Here is a 23,714-nt window from a genome sequence, read left to right on the forward strand (position 1 = left end):
AACCAAAACGTCAACACCACGACAAGGTTAGCATACATATTTATCTTGTGCTTTCCCTCCAACACATGACACAGTCTGAGTGCAGAAGGGCACAAAAAATTGAGGATTGTTGAATAAACAACATTTATTTCACACTATAAACAAAACCAGACTCAAATGGTTTCATTACACGCTGTTTACTGCATATCACAAGCCCAGAGTTCTTTGGCTGCAAAGTGTCGTTTTAGGCCACGTGTATTTTAGAAATGTACATTGTTTTTAGACTGCTCGTCACATGCAGAAACAGAAAAAGCTGACACTACACTGACACATGTGCTAACAAAATGACACATTGTCTTTAATGAACTATTCACCTTTCCTCCTGCACACGGAGACTGGTGACATAAAACATCAACAAACGAAAAATGAAACATTGTCAAGCTTTAAAAGGGTGAACAAATAACCAGATAAAGACAGTTTGGTGAAATTGCTGGTCTCTGTAGATCTCACAGCTAGGCCAGACTGGGAGACCAGTTAAACCGACGCACAGTAGGTCTTTGAAAACATGAATGCTTCTGAGAAAAGAAAGTATTGTAGAGAAATGGCTCATTCTTACCCAGTTTTTCTTCTTTTTCTTGTTCTTGGCATCCAGCTCCAGACTGCTGCCGATGCTGGAGTGACTGGTGGCACTGGTCATGCTGGAGACGCTGTCTGAGGACGGCTGCCTGTGGATCTGCATGTCTCGCTGGGACTGAGGCGACCCGTTGACTGAATCTACAGACACTGACGGAGTGAAAGAGAAAATCCAGGTCATTTTATTTGTAGTACAGTGCTTTTGAATGTTCCATAATGTTTGTAAAACGGCTTTAGACAAAAGGCCGCTTTAAAATCATTCCTGCATGTATTAAAGATCCCAGTGAGCATGTAATCGGCAACAATGTTAAAGAACAGCTCTGAAAGATGCTACAGCGGGCGGTGGAGGAAAAAACTTGGAGGAACCAGAGAGGAGGCATTACAGTAATATATGGCTGAGTTATATATGCTGTAATACATAACTGCAATGTATGCTGTAATGCTTAACTGTAATATCGCTGTTTGCAGGATTTTTTTTTAAATAAATCATAAAAACTATTGGTCATCCTTCATGTTTGTCTGTGGGTTTTGCACATATTTACATCAAAAGTATTATAGAGCTTGTCTCTATCTCTAAAGTAATGGTATGCTATAATTCACGTTGCAATATATACCTGTAACATATGCTCTATTTTCTCACCTTTGCGGTTGGGGTCTGGTGTGTTCATGACTCCATTGATGGTGGCTTGAGTAACTGTGTTCTGTTTCTTGAGGAGCTCGATGGTCTTTCTCAAATCATTCAGCTCTGTGTCCTGCAGGAGATCATAGAGATGTTACCGATCACATTGTACACACATTTGTGGGGACTGCCCTCTAAATGTTTGCTTTGGTATTTTTTAGAAATGTATATAATATACAAACAAATTGCACAAATTATTTTTTGTGTTATTGAAAAAGAAACTGTCAAATAACAATTTCATGTAAAAAAAACATTGTGGCTCTTAAAGGGATAGTTCACCCAAAAACGAAAATTCTGTCATCATTTAATCACCCTCTTGTCATTTCAAACCTGTATGACTTTCTTTCTCCTGTCATTTTAAAGAATGTTGTTAAATGGCCCCCATTCACTTGCATTGGTTTTGTGTCCGTACAATATACGTAGAAAATAGAAATGGTTGCTGCTGCTGTTTGGTTACCCACTTTCTTCAAAATATCTTCTTTTACGTTTTGCAGAAGAAAGTCATACAGGTTTGAAATGACAAGAGGGTGAGTAAATGATGACAGAATTGTCATTTATGGGTGAACTATTACTTTAAAGCAAAATGTTGAACAAACTCTCTCTCTGCTTCCTTACACTTGTATGGGGTATATGCACACGGGCGATGACCTACCTCCACTAAAATCTCAGCCAGCTGAGCCACTTCCGCTCTCGTAATGCTGAGGTCATTTTTCACCAAGCGATAACGATGTGTTTAGTAAAGAAAACATTCAAATTTCAACGAACCGACAGCACTACGGCTGAGCATTGCTACAGTATGTGTCTCTGTGATTAAGCCTCGAGTAAGTGCAAATTTTTCCTTAGCTTTTCTCACATTTGTGAATGTAGCTTGAAACGGATAGCCTGAAGCGCTTCTCCTTTTTGGTTGTCGATGCATGACGTAGTGTTTGAATAACTTGACACACATCGTTGACCGTAATCCTATGTCTTAAAGCGACCAAGTGAAAAACGCCATTGTTCCATATGGACGCTTCATGCGTCGGATGTAACAGAGCTGGGTGAGATTTTAGCGCATGTACGTCATTGCTCCGTGTGCATATACCCCATTCTGAGTGAGATTCACTGACCAATTAAACAACACACATGATAAACTAAATGAAAAAGCAATCGATATTGCAATAATATTGTCATTGTGAATCCTTTTGACCATGATAATCTTGTTGTGAATTTTGATATTATGACAGCTCTACTGTGTACCAACCCTAACCCACCCTTAAACGAAAACATTTTGTTTTGCTGTTTTATGTATGAATCACTCCTTCTGTTGACGTTTCCAAAGGGAGGTTTTAAAAGTTACAGCCCCCCCAACGCGCGCACACACACACGCACGCACGCACGCACGCACGCACGCACGCACGCACGCACGCACGCACGCACGCACGCACACACGCACGCACGCACACACGCACGCACGCACACACGCACGCACACACACACGCACACACACACACACACACACACACACACACACACACACACACACACACACACACACACACACACACACACACCTTCTGTTCAGCTGTGTTGCTCAGACTCTGCAGCCGGATGGTCATGTTTCCTAAGCTCTGCTCAAAGGCCGCCACAAGGTGAGCCTGGAGACACACACATAAAATGACTTCACTCAAAATAAATCACTTTTATTTTAAGAAGCAACACTTAGGATTACCTTAAATGGACAAGGACCCAAAGCAGCTTTAGAATTAAACCAGATGTTGAGCAGTCAACTAAAGTATGATCATATTTAAAAAAAAAATGATATGGGTCGCAGCTTGTCAGTAATGTATCCCAGAGTGCCAACTATGTCTGTGCGACCAGGCTGTCTGATAACGTGTTGTGGCATGAAATGCAACATCAGAAGTATAAAGAAGCCAGTACAATCATTATTTATACTTTACATATACATTATACAAGTCAAATACATACACATTCAATGTTAAAATAAAATGGGAGGAAGTAATACAACACAAAACTTTCTTCAAGATATTAAAGGGACACTTCACCCAAAAATGAATATTCTGTCATCATTTACTCACCTTCGAGTTGTTCCAAATCTGTATAAATACCTTTGTTCTGATGAACACAGAGAAAGATATTTAGAAGAATGCTTGTAACCGGACAGATTTTGACCCCCATTGACTACCATATAGTGGGAAAAAATACAATGGTAGTCAAGTGCCCCAGAACTGTTTGCTGTCCTACATTCTTCAAAATGTCTTCTTTTGTGTTCAACAGAACAAAAAAAAAGTATTTTTTCCTACTACGGTAGTCAAGGGGGGGCAAAATCTGTCTGTTATATGCATTCTTCTAAATTTCTTTCTCTGCATTCATCAGAACAAAGAAATGTATACAGATTTGGAACAACTCGAAGGTGAGTAAATGATGACAGGATTTTCAGTTTTGGGTGAAGTATCCCTTTAATCACAGCAATACAAAGCAAATTCAAAACACACCCTACAGGCTATTTGGCTAAGTTTAAGGAGTATGCACATTCTTAAAAGCCTCACTATCGGAGTCACAACCAGTTCATACAACAACAGAAGACACGTTTTAAGAACCCAAACCAAAAAATACTTAGCTGATAGCTTTCTCTGAAGTAGCACAAATGTCCTAAGTGTAACATTGAACAATACAAACGACTAAACAATCTGCATATATGATCGTTACACAGCAGCAGGATCCGACCAAAATATTTGGCCCACCTCACTAACTTCACGCCTTCTCCATCTGCTCTTGTTTTGTGAGCGGGTAACGCGGCACTTGCGTCTGAAAGGCTTGGATTTACTCTTCTCACAAACCCGTCTCAGAGATGGGTACTGGTTAAGAGGCTGCCAAAGCACTTGACCGAGGTGAGTGAGGTTAGCATTGCCTGTCAACATCTCTGTTGTTGTGTGATGAACGGTAATAGCAGAATGAGACAGGACGTCGTGTTCAGATTTCTACTTCAGGACTGCGCAACCCACTCGCACAGAACACAACAAGCGTATCGTAAACTCGGCAACATGAGCCGATAATCAGAGAAGCTGAGATCTGGATGACTTCCTTTAGGAGTCAGAGGTTTGTGTTTGGGCATGTGGTGTTTCAAACTGTAAAAACCCTCAATGAAGCGACCTCAAAGAGTTTACGAAGGAACAAGGTGGTATTTACAGCAATAGGTGTGTCTGCGTGTGCGTGATGCATATATCAAGAGGGGCTTATGGAGCCTGTATGTGAGCTTACAGATGGATAGGGGCTTGTGGAAGTAAAGATTCATTAGCTGGAGTTGGCTAGATGCTGGCTGTCATGTTTGTCCGCATTGTGCAAATGATTCTTCTTAAAGGTATCTCACACATAGCCACACAAATCTAGTTTCAAACCACAAAAGTTTGTACTAAATTTAAGATAACGCTAGTACACGAAATACAGTAGTGGCCAAAAGTGATGTCCAGAGGTAAATATATGTAAAATTTTTGCTTTGTGTCCCTTAATTTTTTTATTAAATATGAGGTGTATTGTACAAATTGAACAAAACACTATTTATTGGACAACTGTTATATCAAGTATATCAAGAGTTCGAGTTCGGATTGCGTGACGTCAACCTCAGGAGCTCTATACAAAAAATATGCACAGGAAAAAAGCTTACACAAAATAAAGCATACACTGACATTTGTTTCGTGTTTATTATTTATTCAACTTTTTTTGAATTATTATTTGTTGAGTTTGTGCATGTGTTGGTCATCATTTTTTGCCAAGTCTCCTTAAATCGATCAAAAATGAGCTTTAGTTCACACTCTAAACACAACTACACAACAATAATACAAAATCTTCACAAATATATTTAAATAAAAAGCTAATACTTTTCCAAAATTTTCCAAAATTAAGACATCACTTTTGGCCACTACTGTGTGTTGTATGCGTAGCATAAAAAGTAATAAAAAAACAAACAAAAAACTTTCCTGATAGCTCATGTATACTACTAAGACCAACTTAAAAAAAGAAATTGGGTGCAGTATGTAAAAGCTTTGGAAAAAAGTACTGGCTAGGTGTTTAATTGAAATGATCAAGTATGTACTCACATTGGCACCGAGTTGCAAAAATACAAAAACTTCAAAAATATATTTAAATAAAAAGTTAATACTTTTCTACTCACATTGGCACTGAGTTGCGTGGTAAGAGCCGAAACCTTCTCCTGGGAGGCATCCAGTTCCCTGCGCAGCTTACGGATCTAAACACACATTAAAAGAACTTCAAACACAAGTCATGTTGCTAGAAGCTGACACTCGATGCCAATGCCAATCCAGTTTATGGTTTCGTAAATAATAATTTGGTTAGGAGAGATAAGCCCTTGATCAGCATGGGGGAAATTTTGGCTACAGACATAAAACACAGAGATTAAAGAATAGCAAGGACAATAACTACCAAGAGGATCGTGACAAACGGGGGAAACTTTCAAGACTTTAAACATAGTTACATCAAAGTGTGTTTAAAATGACAAAGTGTATAAGAAAAACAGTGCTGGGGTTGTTTACACTTTCCAATGTGCAACTCAACAATGAATAGAGGGATGGTGCTCTCACCTCGGTCTGAGCCTTTTCTTCTGGCTATGGACGGAAAACAGAAAAAGAGGATAAATGGTTTAAATAAAGTATTTTGAACACACATGCTACACATTTGTAAAAATATAAAAATATCTAGCTATCGAAAACATTGACTTACCGTAGAATAAACTGAAGACGTGTTGGAGACCAAAGATAAAGAGGAACCATGAACTGTGGATGAAAAGGCTGTTTAAAAACTTTTCTATCAATTATTTTAGTTTGCACAAATAGGTTAAGCACATGCCGTGCTTATCATATTTGAGTAGGGTGTTGTTTATTAAACAATACAACTTTAAACAACTTCTGGAAGATTAATGGTGAAAATGTATATGCGTTTATTTTTTCTTGATGTGTTATCGGCCAACCAAAAAGCCCAGCAGGAACAAAGGACAATAGCATGCCAAAACAAACGTACTGTGAAAATCATATGTGGATGAAAGGGCATTAACTAGCTGTAGAGATAAAAATTAGCAAATTTGCTAAGAATTATAGGTGTCTGTCCTTCCCGCTTTGTCATTCCTAAATGAAGAAATAACTGTGTCAAGTGGTATGCAACTAAAATTATTTTAAGGTTGCAACACTTAGTTACAAAAAAATGACAAATCACAAGAAACAAAATGATTTTCTCACAGTTCAAGCAAGCTGCTTAAAGGGAAGTTTAAACTATAAAGGCTCTCTAAACTTTGTGAACTTGTTTTTTTACCATTAAAAGCAAATAGTCCAGTACGCAGCAATTTACCTAGAACCTACATTTCTGTTAGAAGGTGATTTGTATGACATGGAAACTGTAAATGATGCAGAAATCTCAAGTAGTGATATGCACATATTTTTCCTGTCCTGACCCATTTGGTACCATTTGGCAAGATAAGATGCAATCAAAGAAAAAACATTTAGTACTCATTTTATTATTAATGACAAGAAAACTTTTAAGTGACACGAGGGTGCGTAAAGATGAAGACAACAAAGGAGAGTAATTTTAAGGAAATGACTTAAAACTTCACAGAAGATGATTTACTTTAAGCCAACACACCTAGCTACTACGAACAAAAAGAGTTGGGCAAAAACATGACAGAAAAACGCTTTTGCGCCAACGTTAGAATGAGGAAACAAATCATAGCGATCACCAATTTTGTTCTTTTTACAAGTCTGAACACCAGAAACTATAACTCCAGCTTGAGCTCATGGGCACTGAAATCAACACCATCACCACCTTCGAAAGACATGAATCATAAAGCGAGCGAAAAGAGCTCGGGGACAAGTCGTGTAGAGCCAATACGGGCGAGTTAATCATCAAATCAAGTTTAACTGCTGCGTAAGACTGCAAGGCCAACAAAGCCGTTCTTTGTTTGTTTATGCTTTGGCGCACGTAAGGACACGCGCTATAGCCCGATGTTGTTAAAATCCTTAACATTAATAACAACCTATCATTTAGTGATTAGCCAAATTGAACAATGCAGGTCTATTTGTTCTTTTCTAAAAACATGATGTTATGAGTTGTGATGTCAAATAAATGTAAAAAGCTAGACTGAATGGTTTTAGACAAAGTTCTACCTTCTTCCAAGCCCTCCCTGAACGATCCAGAGCCGCTCATGGTGCGGACCTTTTCTTCTAGGCTCACAGAGGAATTACGAAGACGTGCGTCACCGCAGGGGTCGTACGGGCCGTCGTGGTTGCCCTGACCGCTGGTGCTGCGTAGGTTTGCAAGGTGGATCTGAGAAGCCGTGGTGGGACTGCCTGGAGTGTCAACAAAGGGTCGAAGTCAACAAACAGCACGATTGAGTCTAATTCATGCATTTTAAGTTCACAGTAATGCGTTCACAGTAATGCATAAAGAGCAGACTTGAATTTGTCATAGACGGTAACAGCAAAAGCGCATAAAAAAAAACACACAATACCCTAGAAGTGAAAACCTAACAGATTATATAAACAGCTGTTTTACACGTAACCCCCCCAAGGTTTATGAATAAGTGTTAGTAAGTGAGTGTTTGCTTGTGTTTACCAAGTATGTTAAAGTTGAAGCGTGTGCCGGAGGGCGAGCTGAGTGCGGAGGCCGGGGGAAAAGGGGAGGAGCCTGCCGAGTCTGGGAGTCCAACAGCAGAGGGAGAACGTAGCCAATCACGGGCCTCATCATGACCTCTGATCTGGGCCACATGGGCATACCTGCAGATTTGAACAAGCGTACTTGAGGGGACAGGACAGAGCACTCGAATCAGTATGTAGGTTCTCATGAAAACAACTCCAAGAAAAATGCCACAACGCCAAGATAAGCACAGTCGCTTCGAATGACCATATTTACTTACATACTGCGTAATATTTAACCAGGTCAGCTGGAAATAAAACAAGATAAACTACAAAAAGAAATACAGTAGTGTACAGTATTTAATGCAATATAAAAGTAATTTTTACAATGTTTCAATATTTTCTCTTAGGCCAGTTTCATATGCAGCTTGGTGGTGGCATCAAAAGTTTGCTCCGTTTTAGTATTTCATCCTGCTCAGTGCTCAATACAGCAAAATTGGCAATTATTTACGTAAAATTAACAACTATTTATGGTGGTTCTGTATGTCCAACCAATGGCAGACAGAGGTAGGAAAACAATCATTATTTTAACAAATCAGTTTGGTGATGCAAATTGCACAGATTACAAACTTTAAGTATAACAATGAAGAAAGGGGTTACCAAACAGGGGTTCGCGAACCCCTGGTGGTTCGTAATGGAATTGAAGGGGGTTCGTGAGTTGATATACTTTATGTCTACCAGTGTACAGACAAGTTGCTTCCGTTACTTTGATTCAGTGTTGGGTGTAACTAGTTACTAAGTAATTAGTTACTGTAATTTAATTACTTTTCCCTTGAAAAAGTAAAGTAAGGGATTACTCTTATTTTTTCTGTAATTTAATTAGTTACTTTTGATGTAATTAAACTAAATACTTTGTGTAATATATGTGTGTGTAATAGTGGAATTGACATCAAAATTCAGAGTCTAACTTTAAAATCTGTGCTTTAATGTATAATTCTCACATTTGTAATACTTTGGTCAGTTAATAAGAGTACTTTATGAAGTTTAATATTATTTATTTGAATGAATTAAAAGAGCCGTTTCATGCCTATCCTTGAATCACTTAACTAATCAAGGTTGATGTAGGATATAGAAAGTAATTAGTAATAAGTAACTAAATACTTTTTGGAGAGAGTAATTTGTACAGTAATCTATTTACACTATTGAATATGTAATTAGTAACTAGTAATTAATTACTTTTTCAGAGTAACTTACCCAACACTGCTTTGATTACACTTAAATTGCAAAGAAATGTTACAGGTTCAATATTATCAATAGTTATGTAAAATACGACCGATAGAAACTTCAAAAACATTGATTCTTTTATCTGTTTTTAAGTTAAACATGTACCTGTGCTATTAAATTATTAAAACATTTACTTAATCTCAGGGGGTAAATAATTTAGGTCAAAGGGGTTCAGCTGACAAAAAAAGTTTGTTTTAGAAAACTTGCATAATACACTTATGAAAGACAAAAGTCTTTACCTGTCCTGTTTCCATGGCAATGTATTGTGGGTAAATTTAGGACTAGCGGAGGGTGAAGGCATATGGTTTTATAGGTGGGTAAAGGGGCAGACAAAATCAAAGATGAAGAGAAAAAAGGGCAGATAAGGTATATGATTAAAGAGAGTAAATGGAAGAAAGAGATCATCAGTGATATGAATCCTACTTTCAAGTCACAAACAGCTGAAAGAGCCACTCATTTCTAACATGATGCTGGCAAATTCAATAAAGAGACAGATGAAAATGTGTCTATATAGCTTTGGATGAAAAGGTTTGTGTTAAATAATCCAGGTTGGAGAATTGGAGCACTTAAGAGACCAAAATTTTGTCATTTTCTCTCATCACTGTTTTGTAGTCCCTTCAGTTAAAGGAACAGTTCACTCAAAAATAAAGTTTCGGTCATCATTTGCACATCATGTCATTCATAACCTGCATGACTATTGGAGAAACACAAATGATGATATTTTGAGAAACATCTCAGTGGTTTTGTGGTCATACAATGGAAGTCAATAGGAGCCAATGTTGTTTTGGTTACAAACATTCTTCAAAACATCATTTGTGTTTCACAGAAGAAAGTCATTCAGGTTTGGAATGTTTTTGGCTGAACTATGCCTTTAATGGTTATGCTAGTCAACAAATACTGCAACTATATTTCCTACTGAGCAATACAGACATAAACAAATGTGAAATACAGTATGCGACTCCAACTTAATTTCTCACCTGTCTGAGAGACCAGTTCGAGCACTGCTGGTTCGATTCAAACAAAAGTCTTCCTTTCCCATGGAAACATCCGTTGAGTCACTATAAGTGTGCTTGGGGCTTTGAGAAAGACAGCTCACTCCATCCCGGCCTCCCCAAGATGAGAAAGCTGATCCAGGGCTGGTACCAACGGAGGAAAGCCCCTGTTCTCCACTCCCTCGAGAGGTCACTGTCAGACTGTCACTATAAAGTGAACTACTGCTTCCATTGGAGACAGATTGGGTGTCTAGATCTCCATTTCCCTGCTGGAGGGAAGTAGCATGGGGATTGGAGATGACGGTGGAGTTCTTCATGTTCTCCACGGTGGTGACTGGAACTTGCTTGTTGCCAGATTTGCCACCAAAAAGCCTGCAATGGGGAAAAAAGATACGTGAGACAAACATTTTCACCCATCATGCAAACCAAAAAACGTAAGATAAGGGACGTATTTTTGATTTTTCTCATTACTTCATGGACTGACTGCTCAGATACCATCAGTCTATCTCCAATCTGGTTCACCTAACTTAAAGAGAGCGCTCAGTCAAAACCAAAAAGCTAATCAGCTAGAACACACATTAGCGTCATGATCTGTGCCATGTCAAAAACGCCACAGAAGAAAAGACACTTGCTGTATTTGCCAGTCGAGGTCGTTCAAAACGTATAATCTCAACTAACATCAAATCACCCATATAAACACATAAGCTCTGTGAACACTGTCCAACACCAAAGGAGAATATTCTGAAGTTCACACAGCACCGCTGAGAACCGCTGTATAAATATTTAAAAGACCTAAATCTGCACTTTCATCCAAACACATAAAAATAACTCAAACGTGTAACAACATTTTTACTCACAAATACATTTTTCAACCTTTGGTGCTGCAAAAGCTCAACTTTGGCAAAAACAAGGATTCTCTTTAAATGAGAACTTACCTACGCAGTGTTGGCGAGGACATTTCTGAATACTTTCCCCCTGCTTGCCTTCCAGCTTGGCACTGGGTTGGCATCTCTGTCTGGGTAACCCCTCCAGCTTTAAGCACCTGGCTCTCAACATCTGAGTATATACCCTTTTCTCGGTCCGTCTGGTTTATAGTGCCTACCAGGGATTTGCGACTTTTCGGATTGGGAAGCGTAGCCGTACCCTTGTTGCAAAGACTAGCATCAAGGGTAGCGATGTTGGAACGGTGTGACGAGCGTACGGCGGCACTACCGTTGCTTCCACGACTGGGTCTAGGTAAACTGCGATACTGAAGAGTTGTCCGAGCTCTTGGGGGGAAATATCCATCATCCACGCTGGCCTGTCGACAGCCGGAAAGCCGGCTCCCGGAAAAGGCAATCGATTTAGGTATCTTTCCGACTGTGGCGGAGCCTCTAGTTACCACGGCACCGCTTGCCGTTATGGTCGCCATGGAACCCAAAGGCTTCTTGAAACCGAAAGTACTGGTCGGGGTGCGTGTGGTTGAGTTGGAAGGTTTCTTAGTCTCGTGGACGGTTGTTTGACGTTCCGACTGGGAATGGGGAACCGTGTTGGAGCGAGGGGAGAGACGTCCTTTCTCCGACACCTTGGCATCATCGGTCTTACCTGTGGGAGGTTGGAGGACACGGACTGTCAAGCAGAAAATTGAATCATGTTGTTAACAGCTTTGAATATAGCGTGGTCCATGTCAGAACTCGTCTGAACGTAACCCTTCTGTGTTTAAAGGTGTGCAGCACATCAGTCATAAAACAATGGAGATGTGTTTGGGTACAATGATGTGTTCTGCGATAACAGATAAAATCTCAAAGGTTGACTCACGTCGGCCTTAGATTACACATGAAGCAGAGTCATGTCCATAAAATAGAACACAGTTTCTTTCATTTTTAAAGGTAAGTTGCATCTGAACACTTACCATGTGACTTGAGCGAGCTACAGTTTGTAGGTGTTGTTGTTTTGGTCCTTGGGGAACTGACAGCCATCTGGGCGGTCATGCCTCGTCTCCAAGAGCCAGTTTGAGAGATAATGGGAGTCTTGCGTCCTGTTGAGCTCCGTTCAGATTCATCTGAAAAATCTGAGGTCCTATGGTTCCACCTGGACGTGGTTTCCATTTTGATGTCCCCGTCAGAGCCCCTTTCTGAACGTTTGAGGTCGTGGGACCAGTTGGAGGTTTGTTTCACGGCCGAATGCTTCTGTGCATCCGTCTGGAGCTGCTGAAAAAAAAATTAAAACAGGAATAGGCGCCTGCTGTCAATGTTTCTTTGCAAATTCTGACCAGCCCAAATGGTTTGCGGTTACCACACCGAATATAAAAACATACTGCGTAATGTCTGTAACGATTGAGATTTGGGTCTCAATTATTCACCCACATTATCAACGGCCATCACGAAGACAAAGTTTATGTGGCACAGAGTTGAATCCAACCCATTTATTACATGACCTTTCACAAATCTAGCCAAGATGACGTCACCCTCTTTCAGAAAAGTTCATTGTTCAGCCGCTACTGAAAATCCTCATAAAAATTATTGCCAAGGAAGGAATGTTAATAGCCTCCAGTTGTTATCGGGCCAATTCCAAAACATTGTTATCTCTACGCTAATACAATAAATCGTTGCTCCACTCGGGCCTGAAGAATGGTGAGATTACATAAGGAAAAAGGTTTAAGGGTGTGGAAGTTAAGGAATATTTGGCTTCTAGTTTTTGACTCTTTCTGAATATAAAATCATTTGCTGGTAATGGAAACCACATCTGAGATGCGTGTGGTGCCGTGATCAAAAACAAGCGAACAAGTGAAACCATGAATATAAAGTCATACCCTATTGGGAAATCCCGGCTATGTTTTGGAATACGATAGCTGATTTTTTTTAGTTGGCTGACCAGCAACCATATCCCAAAAAACAAGCGGTTCAAGATGGATTTCCCAGCTGGGTGGAGATTGTTACATGTGAAAGGTTAGAGATATATGAGGGGAGCAAGATTATAGGTTTAACTTTGTCAAGCTTTTATGTTAAGGGGTTGCAAACGCCATTCTGTATTAAAACCCAGATGATAAACAGACACCAATACGCCACATGTGTGGGCAAGATCGTTGAATCCAGACGTGGCTCTCTAGGTTATTTGCCAAAGAGGTCATCTTGTAAGAACAGGTTAGACAGACACAGTTACTCAGTTTCACTGTACTGGCCCATTTGCTCAGCATATATAAACCTGTTTGGTGCTTATAGAGATGATCTATCATTGGGGAGAGTTGAGTCAGCTTGCTGATTCACGCTAACAAAGACAAACACAGCAAGCAAACACAGGCAACAGTTTGATAATGACCTAACAATATTTATAAGAATCAGCAGTACATTAAAGCAACTATACCACCAATATATTAGACCAACATGTTGTGAAGAACGTTGGTAACCAAACAACATTGACCCCCATTGACTTGTATGGACCCAAAACTTCTCAAAATTTCTCCAATAATCTTCTTTTGTGTTCCACAGGGAATTAAAATGAGTCATATACAGCAGGTTTTGAACAACATGTGGGTGAATAAACGATTGGTTGAACTATGCCTTTATATAGTAAATGCATCAATTGTATATTCTGTCAGTCATCTACTGTTCCCCATGTGAAGTTCTGCAGATGTTTCTCATTCCGTTGACTGAGAGACGCTTTGAAGTTACAACTGGTATCAATGACTGACCTGTTCCTCTACGTCCCGGTGTGGGACTGATGGGGTGTTGATGTAGGAGCTAAGGGATGAGCTGGTGTTGAGGTCATCTGTATCCAAGGTATCACTGATGCCACTGCTGACTGAACTGCTGTCGTCCCAACTGAAAAGAAAAAGAGTTCATTCATTCTGAAAATGTACGCACGTCACCATAAGGATAAGTTAGCACGCAATGTAGCAAACGTAGGAAAGGACACATGAAAGCAGAACATCCATCAGAATAAGAGGCTATTGCAAAGAACATCTGTGAGAAGTCATGAAATCTCCACAGACTGCATAAAGTGATGACCCGAGCGTAAAAACCTGCATTCCCATCATGCTCGAGACATAAGGCTCGTCTCTCTGCTCTTCAAAACTTGTTTTAATTAGCTCTGTGCCTCAAATTCTCAATGCCTTGCTGTCCCAGTTTCCCACAGCGCTCCTGCCATTAGGATGCTCAGCAGGGCCTGACCAAAATTATATGGAACTAAACTGCCTCTGCTCCGAGGGAAAACCTGAGATGAGTATGGTGTGTGTGTGATCATGGTGGAGGTCGAAGAGCCACACTTTACTATTTATATATACATACATTCAATTATATACATTATAACATCACTACATTATAGTTCATGACTAGTCGTATGATATTTTGTCATGAGAAACAAAAACCAACGATATTTGAAATCATTGATATATTTGAATTTAGAGCAAGTACGTGTTTGTTTTGGTTTCAGCATTGCTAAAGAAGTTATTATTAGGTTATTGAACGTTTTCATTCACACACATACATACAGTATAGTTTAGATTTCAGCTAAAAAGAAGTCATATACATCTGGGATGGCACGAGGTTGAAGAAATTAAGAGGATTTTCATATTTGGATTAGTGGTGCCACAATATACCGTCCCGACAATAACCATGACATTAAAAACAACACTATCGTATAGTATCATAATACCATAAACTATTCATCACCCATTTAAAATGTTGCCTTATGATTTCAAATGCTATTAGATTATTAATGATAATCTTAAAACTATAATTGACCTTATTAGTAAGTTTATTTATTTTTATTTAGCCTTGTTGTGCAAGCTCTGTGGAGCTTGTGCAGAGGCAGCAGCTTTTGCCAGAGGGGAACTGGAATCCCCTGGTTGGGCCTGGGTTCTCCTGAGGTTTTTTTTCTCGATTAGAGTTTTGGGTTCCTCGCCACTGTTTGCATACTGTTTTTTGCACTATTTGCCTGGCTGGGGGGGCTGCTTTAGAATTAGAATTTTAAAGTTTTACTTAATACTGCATATAGGAATTTATAGTGTTATATTTAACCCGTGCTTCTCTCTCCTTTATATTAAATGTGTGCTCTCACTGTGCGTGTGTGTGCGCGTCGCGTGTGTGTGCGTACTTGTCTGTGTACGTGGGTGTGTTCGTGCGCATCCGTGTGTGTGTGTCTTTGTCTATGTGTGTTAGTACGTGTGAATATTGTGTGTGTGGAGTGTTTTGTCTGTGGGTATGTCTGTCTTCTGTGTCTTCTGTGCAACTTTAATTGTTTTGCTTATAGTCAATATGTCTTCTGTACAGCTGCTTTGTAACAATGAAAACTGTAAAAAGCGCTATATAAATAAAGTTTAGTTGAGTTGAGTTGAGTTATGAGGCACAATGGTTATAACATTTCTCTGCCTCCTTACACTTGTATGTTTTTGAGAGTGATTTATTGACCAAAAAACAGATAATGAAATTTGATAGCATGAACAAAATGATACGAAAACATTTACGTAAAGACAATGTATATCACGATAATGATAACAATAAATATTTTTGCAGTGCATAAATCTTGCAATGACAAATGTAATATCGTGACAGCCCTGGATGAACTATTGAATGAACAATTACTAAGATTTAAAAAATGTATATTTTCAGAAAAAAATAAGGAGGATAAGGCTCAATCGTATGAACTACTTTTTTGCATCCTATTTGAAGCTTAAAACCTACATTCTCCCATTCATTATAATTTCGTGAAAAAGAGAAATCAGGACATATTTCAAAGTTTTATGTTGCAAAAAAGGTCCGAGTAAAGCCTGAAGTACACTTCAAAATGTCTCTTATTTATTATCTCATTACCGTCTCTGATAACTGATAACGTTACGGCTTTAGGTGACATAATCCTAGAGGCATAGAACATTCACTGATACGTGTATCACTCTGGGTGTGTACTGTATACAGGAAGTTCTTCAATGCTAGCTGCTAAACCCAAACAACGCCTGCCCAAACACCCACAAGTCTCCAGTGTAGCCCACCCCAAGCTCGAGCAATGCTAGAGAAACTACTTTAGCAACAAAACTTCCCATCAACACTTAAAGCCCAGCTAATCCCTCCCATCTCTCAGGATCATTCAGGCAAACAAACCAGCTCACAATCACATTCACAGGCAGTCAAGTATCAAAAGGTGTGTTCAATCATTATTTATCTCCAGGGGAGTTCTGAAGCCCTGCGACAGAGGTGAATAGATATTTGTTTTGATAGTCCCCATAGTTCACGTCTGTCACAGCGCGCTCCACATAACTAATACTCAACAACTGTGGCGTGGAGAGACGTCTGTGGTTCCTGTATTAATGAGCTGTGAGAAATTCAGTCCCGGTGGGACTATTTGTCATTAAAAGCACTCGCACACATTTGTGCTGATGTGTTTGTGTGTGTTGCGTGTCTCTGGTTAAATGATCGAGTTCATTCATCATGTGGCGTATGCTGTCAGATGCTATAGAGAGTAAATGCAATCACTGACAGGCAAAAAGCCCCCACGACCAAAAAACATACATAAATGGTTGTAATGAGTCACTTATTCCTTTTTAATACCATATGAAATCTAAAACCGATCTGCTGTGGCTTCTTGTCAGTCTACACTGGGGCTTGATTATGCTAGTGTAGTACTAAGAAGTTTACGTTACATTTATGCATTTAACAGAGATTTTTCCAAAGCCAATTACAGTGGTTTAATTTTATGCTGTCTATATTAGTATGTATGTTAAAGGGATAATTCACTCCGAAATGAAAATTCTGTCATCATTTACTCACCCCCGTGTCATGTCAAACCCGCATGGCATTTTTCTTCTGTAGACAACAAAAGAAGATATTTTGAAGAATGTTGGTAACAGAAAACCGATGGTCCCCATTGACTTGCATTGGTTTTGTGTCCTTACCATATTAATGGCGGCCAATGTTTTTGGATACATTCTTCACAATATCTTCTTTTGTGTTTTACAGAAGAAAACAGTCATTCAGGCTTAAAATGATGACAGAATTTTCATTTTGAGGCGAACTATCACATTAAAAAATGAAATTTTAAATTATACAATATAAATAAATCTATTCTTTAAATTATACATTTATGGAAAATTATAGAGATGGAATATAACTTAAAAAATTGTATTTTTTGTCTAATTTGTTGGTCTAATAAAACAAATTTTTTCTAATGTTCGCAGAATTTTAGCTTTTATAATTGTTGCTGAGGGGTGACTGTACACGCCAAGAGGGAAATGTTACTCGGAGGTCGCTTATTTATTATCTTGTTGGAATGAATGAGAACTGACTTTATTATTTTTGTCTATTTTAAGCAGTATAGTTAAATGTAGTTCATATAATCTGATCTTAGATAAAAGAGAATTTGAGGAGAAAGGTCTCTGACTTTGACTGCCGACTTTGTTATCTTGGCAAATCTGGGTACACTGAAACAATGGAGTGTTTCCTGAAACTACATATATTGTATATGTGAGATTGTAAAAAAGCCTCGTCACTGTGTAGAGAAAGAGATATTATATAGGCAAATCCTATAGGCAAATCTCCATATAGAGACATTGACAGTTGTCCCAGATGCTTTGAATAAAAACAGTAAGCATTTGTATGTAGAGCGTCAACTCTATCTCCATCCTTCCTACTTCTTAAAATCTGTCACCACCAACATAAAAGCAACATTTACAAAATAATATTAAACCATAATTCACGTATCTACATATATAATTTGAAGACGCAGGTGTGCAGAGCAACTACACGGACACTATATGTGGACACGGCTGAGCATACATATACACATAACAACCTGTCATCTACCCCCAGCATAAACAAACACACATGCAAAAAAACCCAGCCCCCATCTCCTGCCATGTCTGAGGCATTAGATTAGCGCAAAGCCCCAAAGAAGTAAAAGCATATGGGGGGAATGATCCACAGCACAGGAAATTGGTTTTGTTTCTAAAGACCTGTTATGAGAGGATCGGCGTGGAGTTGCTAACTACAGCCAGACTGCACACACAGCCCCGTTTGCTTTGTTTGGTCTGTCTGTTAGTTCTGCAAGAATAGCCATCATTGCAGTGACCCAGCACTGTTGCCGGGCATCGCGGGAGATCAGGAAGTGTACTTTAACCAGAAAAGTCTTGGTTTTAAGAAACATAAATAGATCATTAACTGGTGTGTTGTTTTAAAGAGATAGTTCACCCAAAATGTTGTCGTCATGTATTCAACCCTTATGAAACCTGTATGAATCTTTCTTCTGTGGAACACAAAAGAAGATATTTTGAGGAACGTCTGAGTGGTTTTGTGTCCATACAATGGAAGTCAATGGGGACCAATGTTGTTTGGTTACAAACGTTCTTCAAAATATCGTTTGTGTTTGGCACAAGAAAGAAAGTCAAGGAGGTTTGAATTGTCGTTTTTAAATTGTCGTTACTGGTTCTTTAAGAAGGTCAAGCATGCTTAAATGTTGTGGTGCTGGGTGCTATGGTTTTACCTTTCCAAAATATTGCTACATTGTGTAAACCAAATATTTGTTAATATTAGTTTTGAGACGCATGCAAAACTGAGAATAATCAAAACAGCCTTGAACTGTAACCATAAAGTGTCAAGTACACAATAACATTATCACCATAAAGCAAAAAACATCATAACACATGGCCCCATACATAACAACAGGATTTCTATGTATACTGTGTAAAAAAGCCCTACTTACTTCTCTGCAAACGTCTTATAATCAACATCTTTATTTTTCCAATAAACAATTATCTCAACCTTTCACCAATTACGCTTCTCAGGTAAATCACGAGGTAACAAAAGTGTTTTCTTTTTCTTTTTCCCATTCCACAGCACGATTGTTTTAGAAAAGCCTTCAGGCATGTTTCCAAACAACCATTTTTGCCACTTTTTAAAACAAGATTTCTTAATTTGATCTGAGATCAAGAATTGGCTAAATAAGAGGCTGTCATCACCCCACATACTCACTCTCCCTCTGTGACTCTCACACACAAAAACAGTCCCACGTGGCAAAGCAACTTTCCACCCCATAAATCCTCAAACAAAGAAAATTCCTCCTCTCTACCTCCGAGTGTCGGGCTGCCGAATTCCCTTGCAGGAGCCTGATCCTGGAGCAGCCGGTGTGAGGCTGCTAAAGTTTAACTGGGTGGCAGGGAGCTTCATGTGCATCTCCACTACACTACTTCCCCCTCTCAGCTTTACAGTGCTCTGACTGAGAGAGAGAGACCTTTACACACACGTACACTCAAACAACCCACAGCCAACCACAGGCGGAGGGGAGCGGCTTCACCAGCAGAAGGAATGGTAATCTGATCACAAAGCAGTTTTAAGCACAGCAGGACTTCAAAAGGAGATGGGTATTTACTCCATAAGCTGGTCTCAGAACAGAGCTGGTTTAGAAAGAAACGTTAAGATGTTAATTAAGTCGAGTTATTCATGCGTAATGTGCCAAAGCTTAAAGGCAAATTCGAGTGGTCGCCAAACCTGTTTCTAATACGAAATGTTTATTATACACAGAGTAAATAATACAGAGAAAAGGCCTGAACTCAGTTCATAGAGATATATTTCAGTGCCCAGTGGTTGCTCTTATAGTGCACATCAAGTACATTATATTCGATTTATTATGATTAATAATCATTTATAAAAACTTTATACAATTATGATTAAATACAGTGAAAAAGCTTGAAAATCAGTCCAGGTATTTCAGTGCGCAGTGGTTATTCTGAGTGCGCATCAAATATGTAAATAAATAAAATGAAATAAAATAACAACAGGAATTTTTATATTGCTGCTGTCCTTCTGAAACCTCGTATCTCCATATTTTGTGATTTTTATTTTTTGTCATAAAACATTATTATTATTAATTACCCTTTATGTTCGTCACTGGGGGTTGGCAAATATCTAACCAATAAAAAGTGCTTGTCAACTTTGACAACACAGTATTTAATTATTTAAAAAGCACAGTATTTTTTCGGTTCCTGAAAAACAGCAATTTTGGACACCTGAGGTTTTGTAAGCAACGATATGATGATAAATAATAATAATAATATATAAAGCTTTATATGATTAGATTTAATAAGTGTATAAAGCTTTGCACTATTATGATTTATATACCCATATAAAAATATTTGATTACACAACGTACGATTACGTACCATACAATACTAACGATTTATAATAGTGATTAATTAATGATTAGAATTGATAATTGTGTATAAAAACTTTTTGGATTATGATTAATATTAAAATATAAAGTTTTATAAAATGACAAAAACGACTTATGATTAATAATCAAATATATAAAAACTTTGTTCAATTACAATTAATAGTCTCAATTTATATGATAGCTATTAATAATCATATAAAGTGTTATACAATTACAAAAAATTATTACAATTTATATGATTACGATTAATAACTGTATATAAAAACTTACAATTACGATGTATAGTAATGACTTGTATGATAACAAATAATAATCGTAAATAAAGCTTTTTGTATGAAACGAAAAATCATTACAATTTATGACTATGCTTTAGAAAGGCTGCTGAACAATTACGGGCTTTCAATAGCCAATAATATGCTGATATATTACACGTTACAAATTAATGACAGAAATAACATTGCTCAAATTTATGAATGCAGTTTCCCCTACTTGCGGGTTCTGTTTGACAGTCAATGTCATCAAATAAGTTAAAACTCTAGACATCTGCCTTACGTCGTAAATGCCAGGTGACCCCACAGGTTTGAGGCAAGGCAGGTTGCTACATGAAAGGTGTGTGTGTAACGTGTGTGTGTGTGTAGTAATCATCTTAAGTGCACTAACATTTGTGAACAGTTAGTGTGCTAAGTGTGCTACGTGTGTTTCACAGCTTGGAAGCATAGTGCACTATAATACAGAGTGTGAAAATCCATTTTAGGTTTACATCTGTCTGTCTGGAGTTAAGTGTGCTTGTGTCTAAGGTCAATAAGTGACTAAACCATGGTCTTCACCAAACCTGCCCAATTAGCTCATTCCACAGTTCTTTGTGTTCTCATGGCCCGTTGTTTAAAGAGGTTTTATCAGGGTCACATCCCATAGTTAAAGGTCAATCTTTACTAATCCTTGGTGGAGGAATAGACTAACCAACAGCGGCAAGAGATGCAATTCCCTCAAAGTGTTTCAAAACAGTAAACAACATTTTGGAACGCTGAAACAAAACTTTGTGGCCAAAACTTGGAGAGGCCCAATATGCAACGGTCGTGTATGCAAATGCATAAAAATAGAGGATTGCGTTCAATACAAGCAGAAGACATGGCAAATGCAAACAAACCCAAAAGCCTGAAAGTGTGATGAGATGTTTCTGTCCTCATAAAGAGGTTATGAGTGTGTTACTGTGTATAATAACACAAAGACAGACAGAGAGAGAGAGAGAGAGAGAGAGAGAGAGGGAAAGACAGAGATTCCAGCTCTCGTGCCCAAACCTTCTGCCGCCAGACGTGTGTAATGACAGAGCTGCAAGTGAGCATGAGGAATTTGGAGGAGCTCCTTTCTCCATCCCTCGTTTGAATTTTGTTCCTGTCTCGTCTACTTCAACATGACTTAAATATAAAAGTATGACTTTTTAGGCACTTTTACGGGTCTCACTCATCGTTGTTGGCACTCTGGTCCCTTATTTTGGGTCTTACAACATGATTTGCATAGTTTTGGAGTTTGGAAAAATGGTTTAACATTCCATTCCCAAGTTAATGTAGAAACATTCTATCAGTGCAAGTTAACAAGAAATCAAAGTGTCAAACAAAATTTCCTTATTCCTTGCTACTGTCGCACTACTAATAAAATTTTGTTAAAGGGGAAGTTTACCCCCAAAAATCTAATTCTGACATTATTTATTCACTACTATGTCATTCAAAACCTGTATATGACTCTTTGGAGCACATAAAAAAACTGGTTTTGAAGTGGTTTTGTGTCCATACAATGGAAGTCATAGGGGGCCGATGTTGTTTGGTTACCAACATTCTTCAAAATATCTTCTTTTGTGTTCTGCAGAAAAAAGAAAGTCGTACAGGTTAGGAATGACACGGGGTTGAGTAATTAATGAAAGATCTTTTATTTTTGGGTGACCTCTCCCTTTAAGTTAATGGTGTTGCTATTTTTAGTGTGCGTTTCCCCTAACACTGCATACACAAACCATTTCTCTCCTGTTTTTCCCCTCTCTTTCTCTCTCTCTCTCTCTCTCTCTCTCTCTCTCTCTCTCTCTCTCACACATTGTGGTGTGGGGGTGGGGTCACATAGTCATGTGTTGATGGATATCCCCTTCCCCTGGTCTTTTATTCAGTTTCTCTGTCCTTCCATCTCTTACTTCCTGTTCTCCGGCTGCATTTGCATGTGAATGGACCGCAGGGTGTGACGGCCGTGCTGAATGATCAAGATCATTGTTTCAACCATCCAATTAACACAGAGGGTGTGATTCTCCTACACAAGCACAATCGCTGGGTCCATACAAAAACTTTTACACGTAGGTTTGAATCTAGCGAGACTCCTTGGAGCTCAACATCTGGACTGAACTTTCTTATTTGGAGTACATAAAAGTCTAACTCTCTATAGACAACCAAACAAGAATACAAGTCAAAAAATATATTTTAAATTCCATAAAGACACCATCTAGAAATTCACATATTTATTGATATGGGGGGTCAAAACGACCACTTTTATAGAAACTTGAAATGAAAAGAAATTCATAGAAATTTCATGTTTGTAAGTTTTGGATAAAAGCATCTGCTTAATGCGTAAATGTAAATAAAATGCACCTTTTCAAGAGGATAAACAGAGAAAGTGTATAAAATGACACTTCAAAGTGTACTTTTGAACCCCACAGACTTTCCTAACCCAACTATAAGTATAGACTTGTAGTAAAGGGAAAAGACTATTTCCTCTCACAGATGAAAGATAAACGCTCTCCCGCTTCCTCTCTCGTCCCATCCATTCAAGTGTTTGTAGTGGGAACTCCGCTGTGATCGCTAAGCCCCCCTCAGAGCCACATGGAGCTTTCTCTCTCTGTCTTTGTATCGCTTACTCCATCAATACCAGACTCCTCAAGGACAAACGGATGGACGCGCTTTTGTATACCGAATTCTAACCAATCGACCGCAATATCCTCCCATTTTACTTATTTTCAAAACATCCCTTTTGTATTTTCCCAAAAGATCAAGTTCCCTAAAAGTTCAGTCTCGACATGACAATAAAAAAATTATTGCACGGTTGGCGACTAATGCAGCTTAGGGTTAAAGAATGTACCGTACGCAGTCACCGAGCCTGTCCTGAGGGCTTAAGAGTAAAAGAACCAGATTTACACTCTCGGCATTATTGGCACTGGAGTTTTGACTTCAGCGTAACTGATGACAATAGACCGCGGCTGCGTCTCTCTTTGTGCTGTCTTTTTTGCCTGTCTGGGTTTCGGTCGAACGATAATAGATTTCCAAGTAACGATGGGTAATTTAAAAAAATGCAGTATTTTAAACATGATAAAGACACTGAAATATTTACGTATTTTGTGAAATGCAT

The 23,714-nt window shown here is 38.6% G+C and overlaps 1 protein-coding gene across 5 annotated transcripts in view; it reads right to left on the reverse strand.

The window, feature by feature from the left end:
- The window catches only part of nav2b (neuron navigator 2b), a 74,323-nt gene that overhangs the window by 8,198 nt on the left and 42,411 nt on the right, over positions 1–23,714 (reverse strand). For 2 of the 5 annotated variants that reach the window (XM_057329490.1, XM_057329485.1), the window contains 12 exons: positions 13,873–14,002; positions 12,094–12,391; positions 11,138–11,810; positions 10,188–10,574; positions 7,907–8,067; positions 7,459–7,641; positions 6,026–6,078; positions 5,887–5,910; positions 5,460–5,534; positions 2,842–2,925; positions 1,253–1,364; positions 596–762 (listed from right to left, as the gene is read on the reverse strand). In XM_057329490.1, coding sequence (XP_057185473.1) covers positions 596–762; positions 1,253–1,364; positions 2,842–2,925; positions 5,460–5,534; positions 5,887–5,910; positions 6,026–6,078; positions 7,459–7,641; positions 7,907–8,067; positions 10,188–10,574; positions 11,138–11,810; positions 12,094–12,391; positions 13,873–14,002 — 2,347 coding nt within the window. The remainder of the gene's footprint in view (positions 1–595; positions 763–1,252; positions 1,365–2,841; positions 2,926–5,459; positions 5,535–5,886; positions 5,911–6,025; positions 6,079–7,458; positions 7,642–7,906; positions 8,068–10,187; positions 10,575–11,137; positions 11,811–12,093; positions 12,392–13,872; positions 14,003–23,714) is intronic. The other 3 variants (XM_057329488.1, XM_057329486.1, XM_057329487.1) reach the window with 3 other exon arrangements.

Source organism: Triplophysa rosa, linkage group LG3 (genome assembly GCF_024868665.1).
Source record: "Triplophysa rosa linkage group LG3, Trosa_1v2, whole genome shotgun sequence".
In the NCBI taxonomy this organism is placed as follows: Eukaryota; Metazoa; Chordata; class Actinopteri; order Cypriniformes; family Nemacheilidae; genus Triplophysa; species Triplophysa rosa.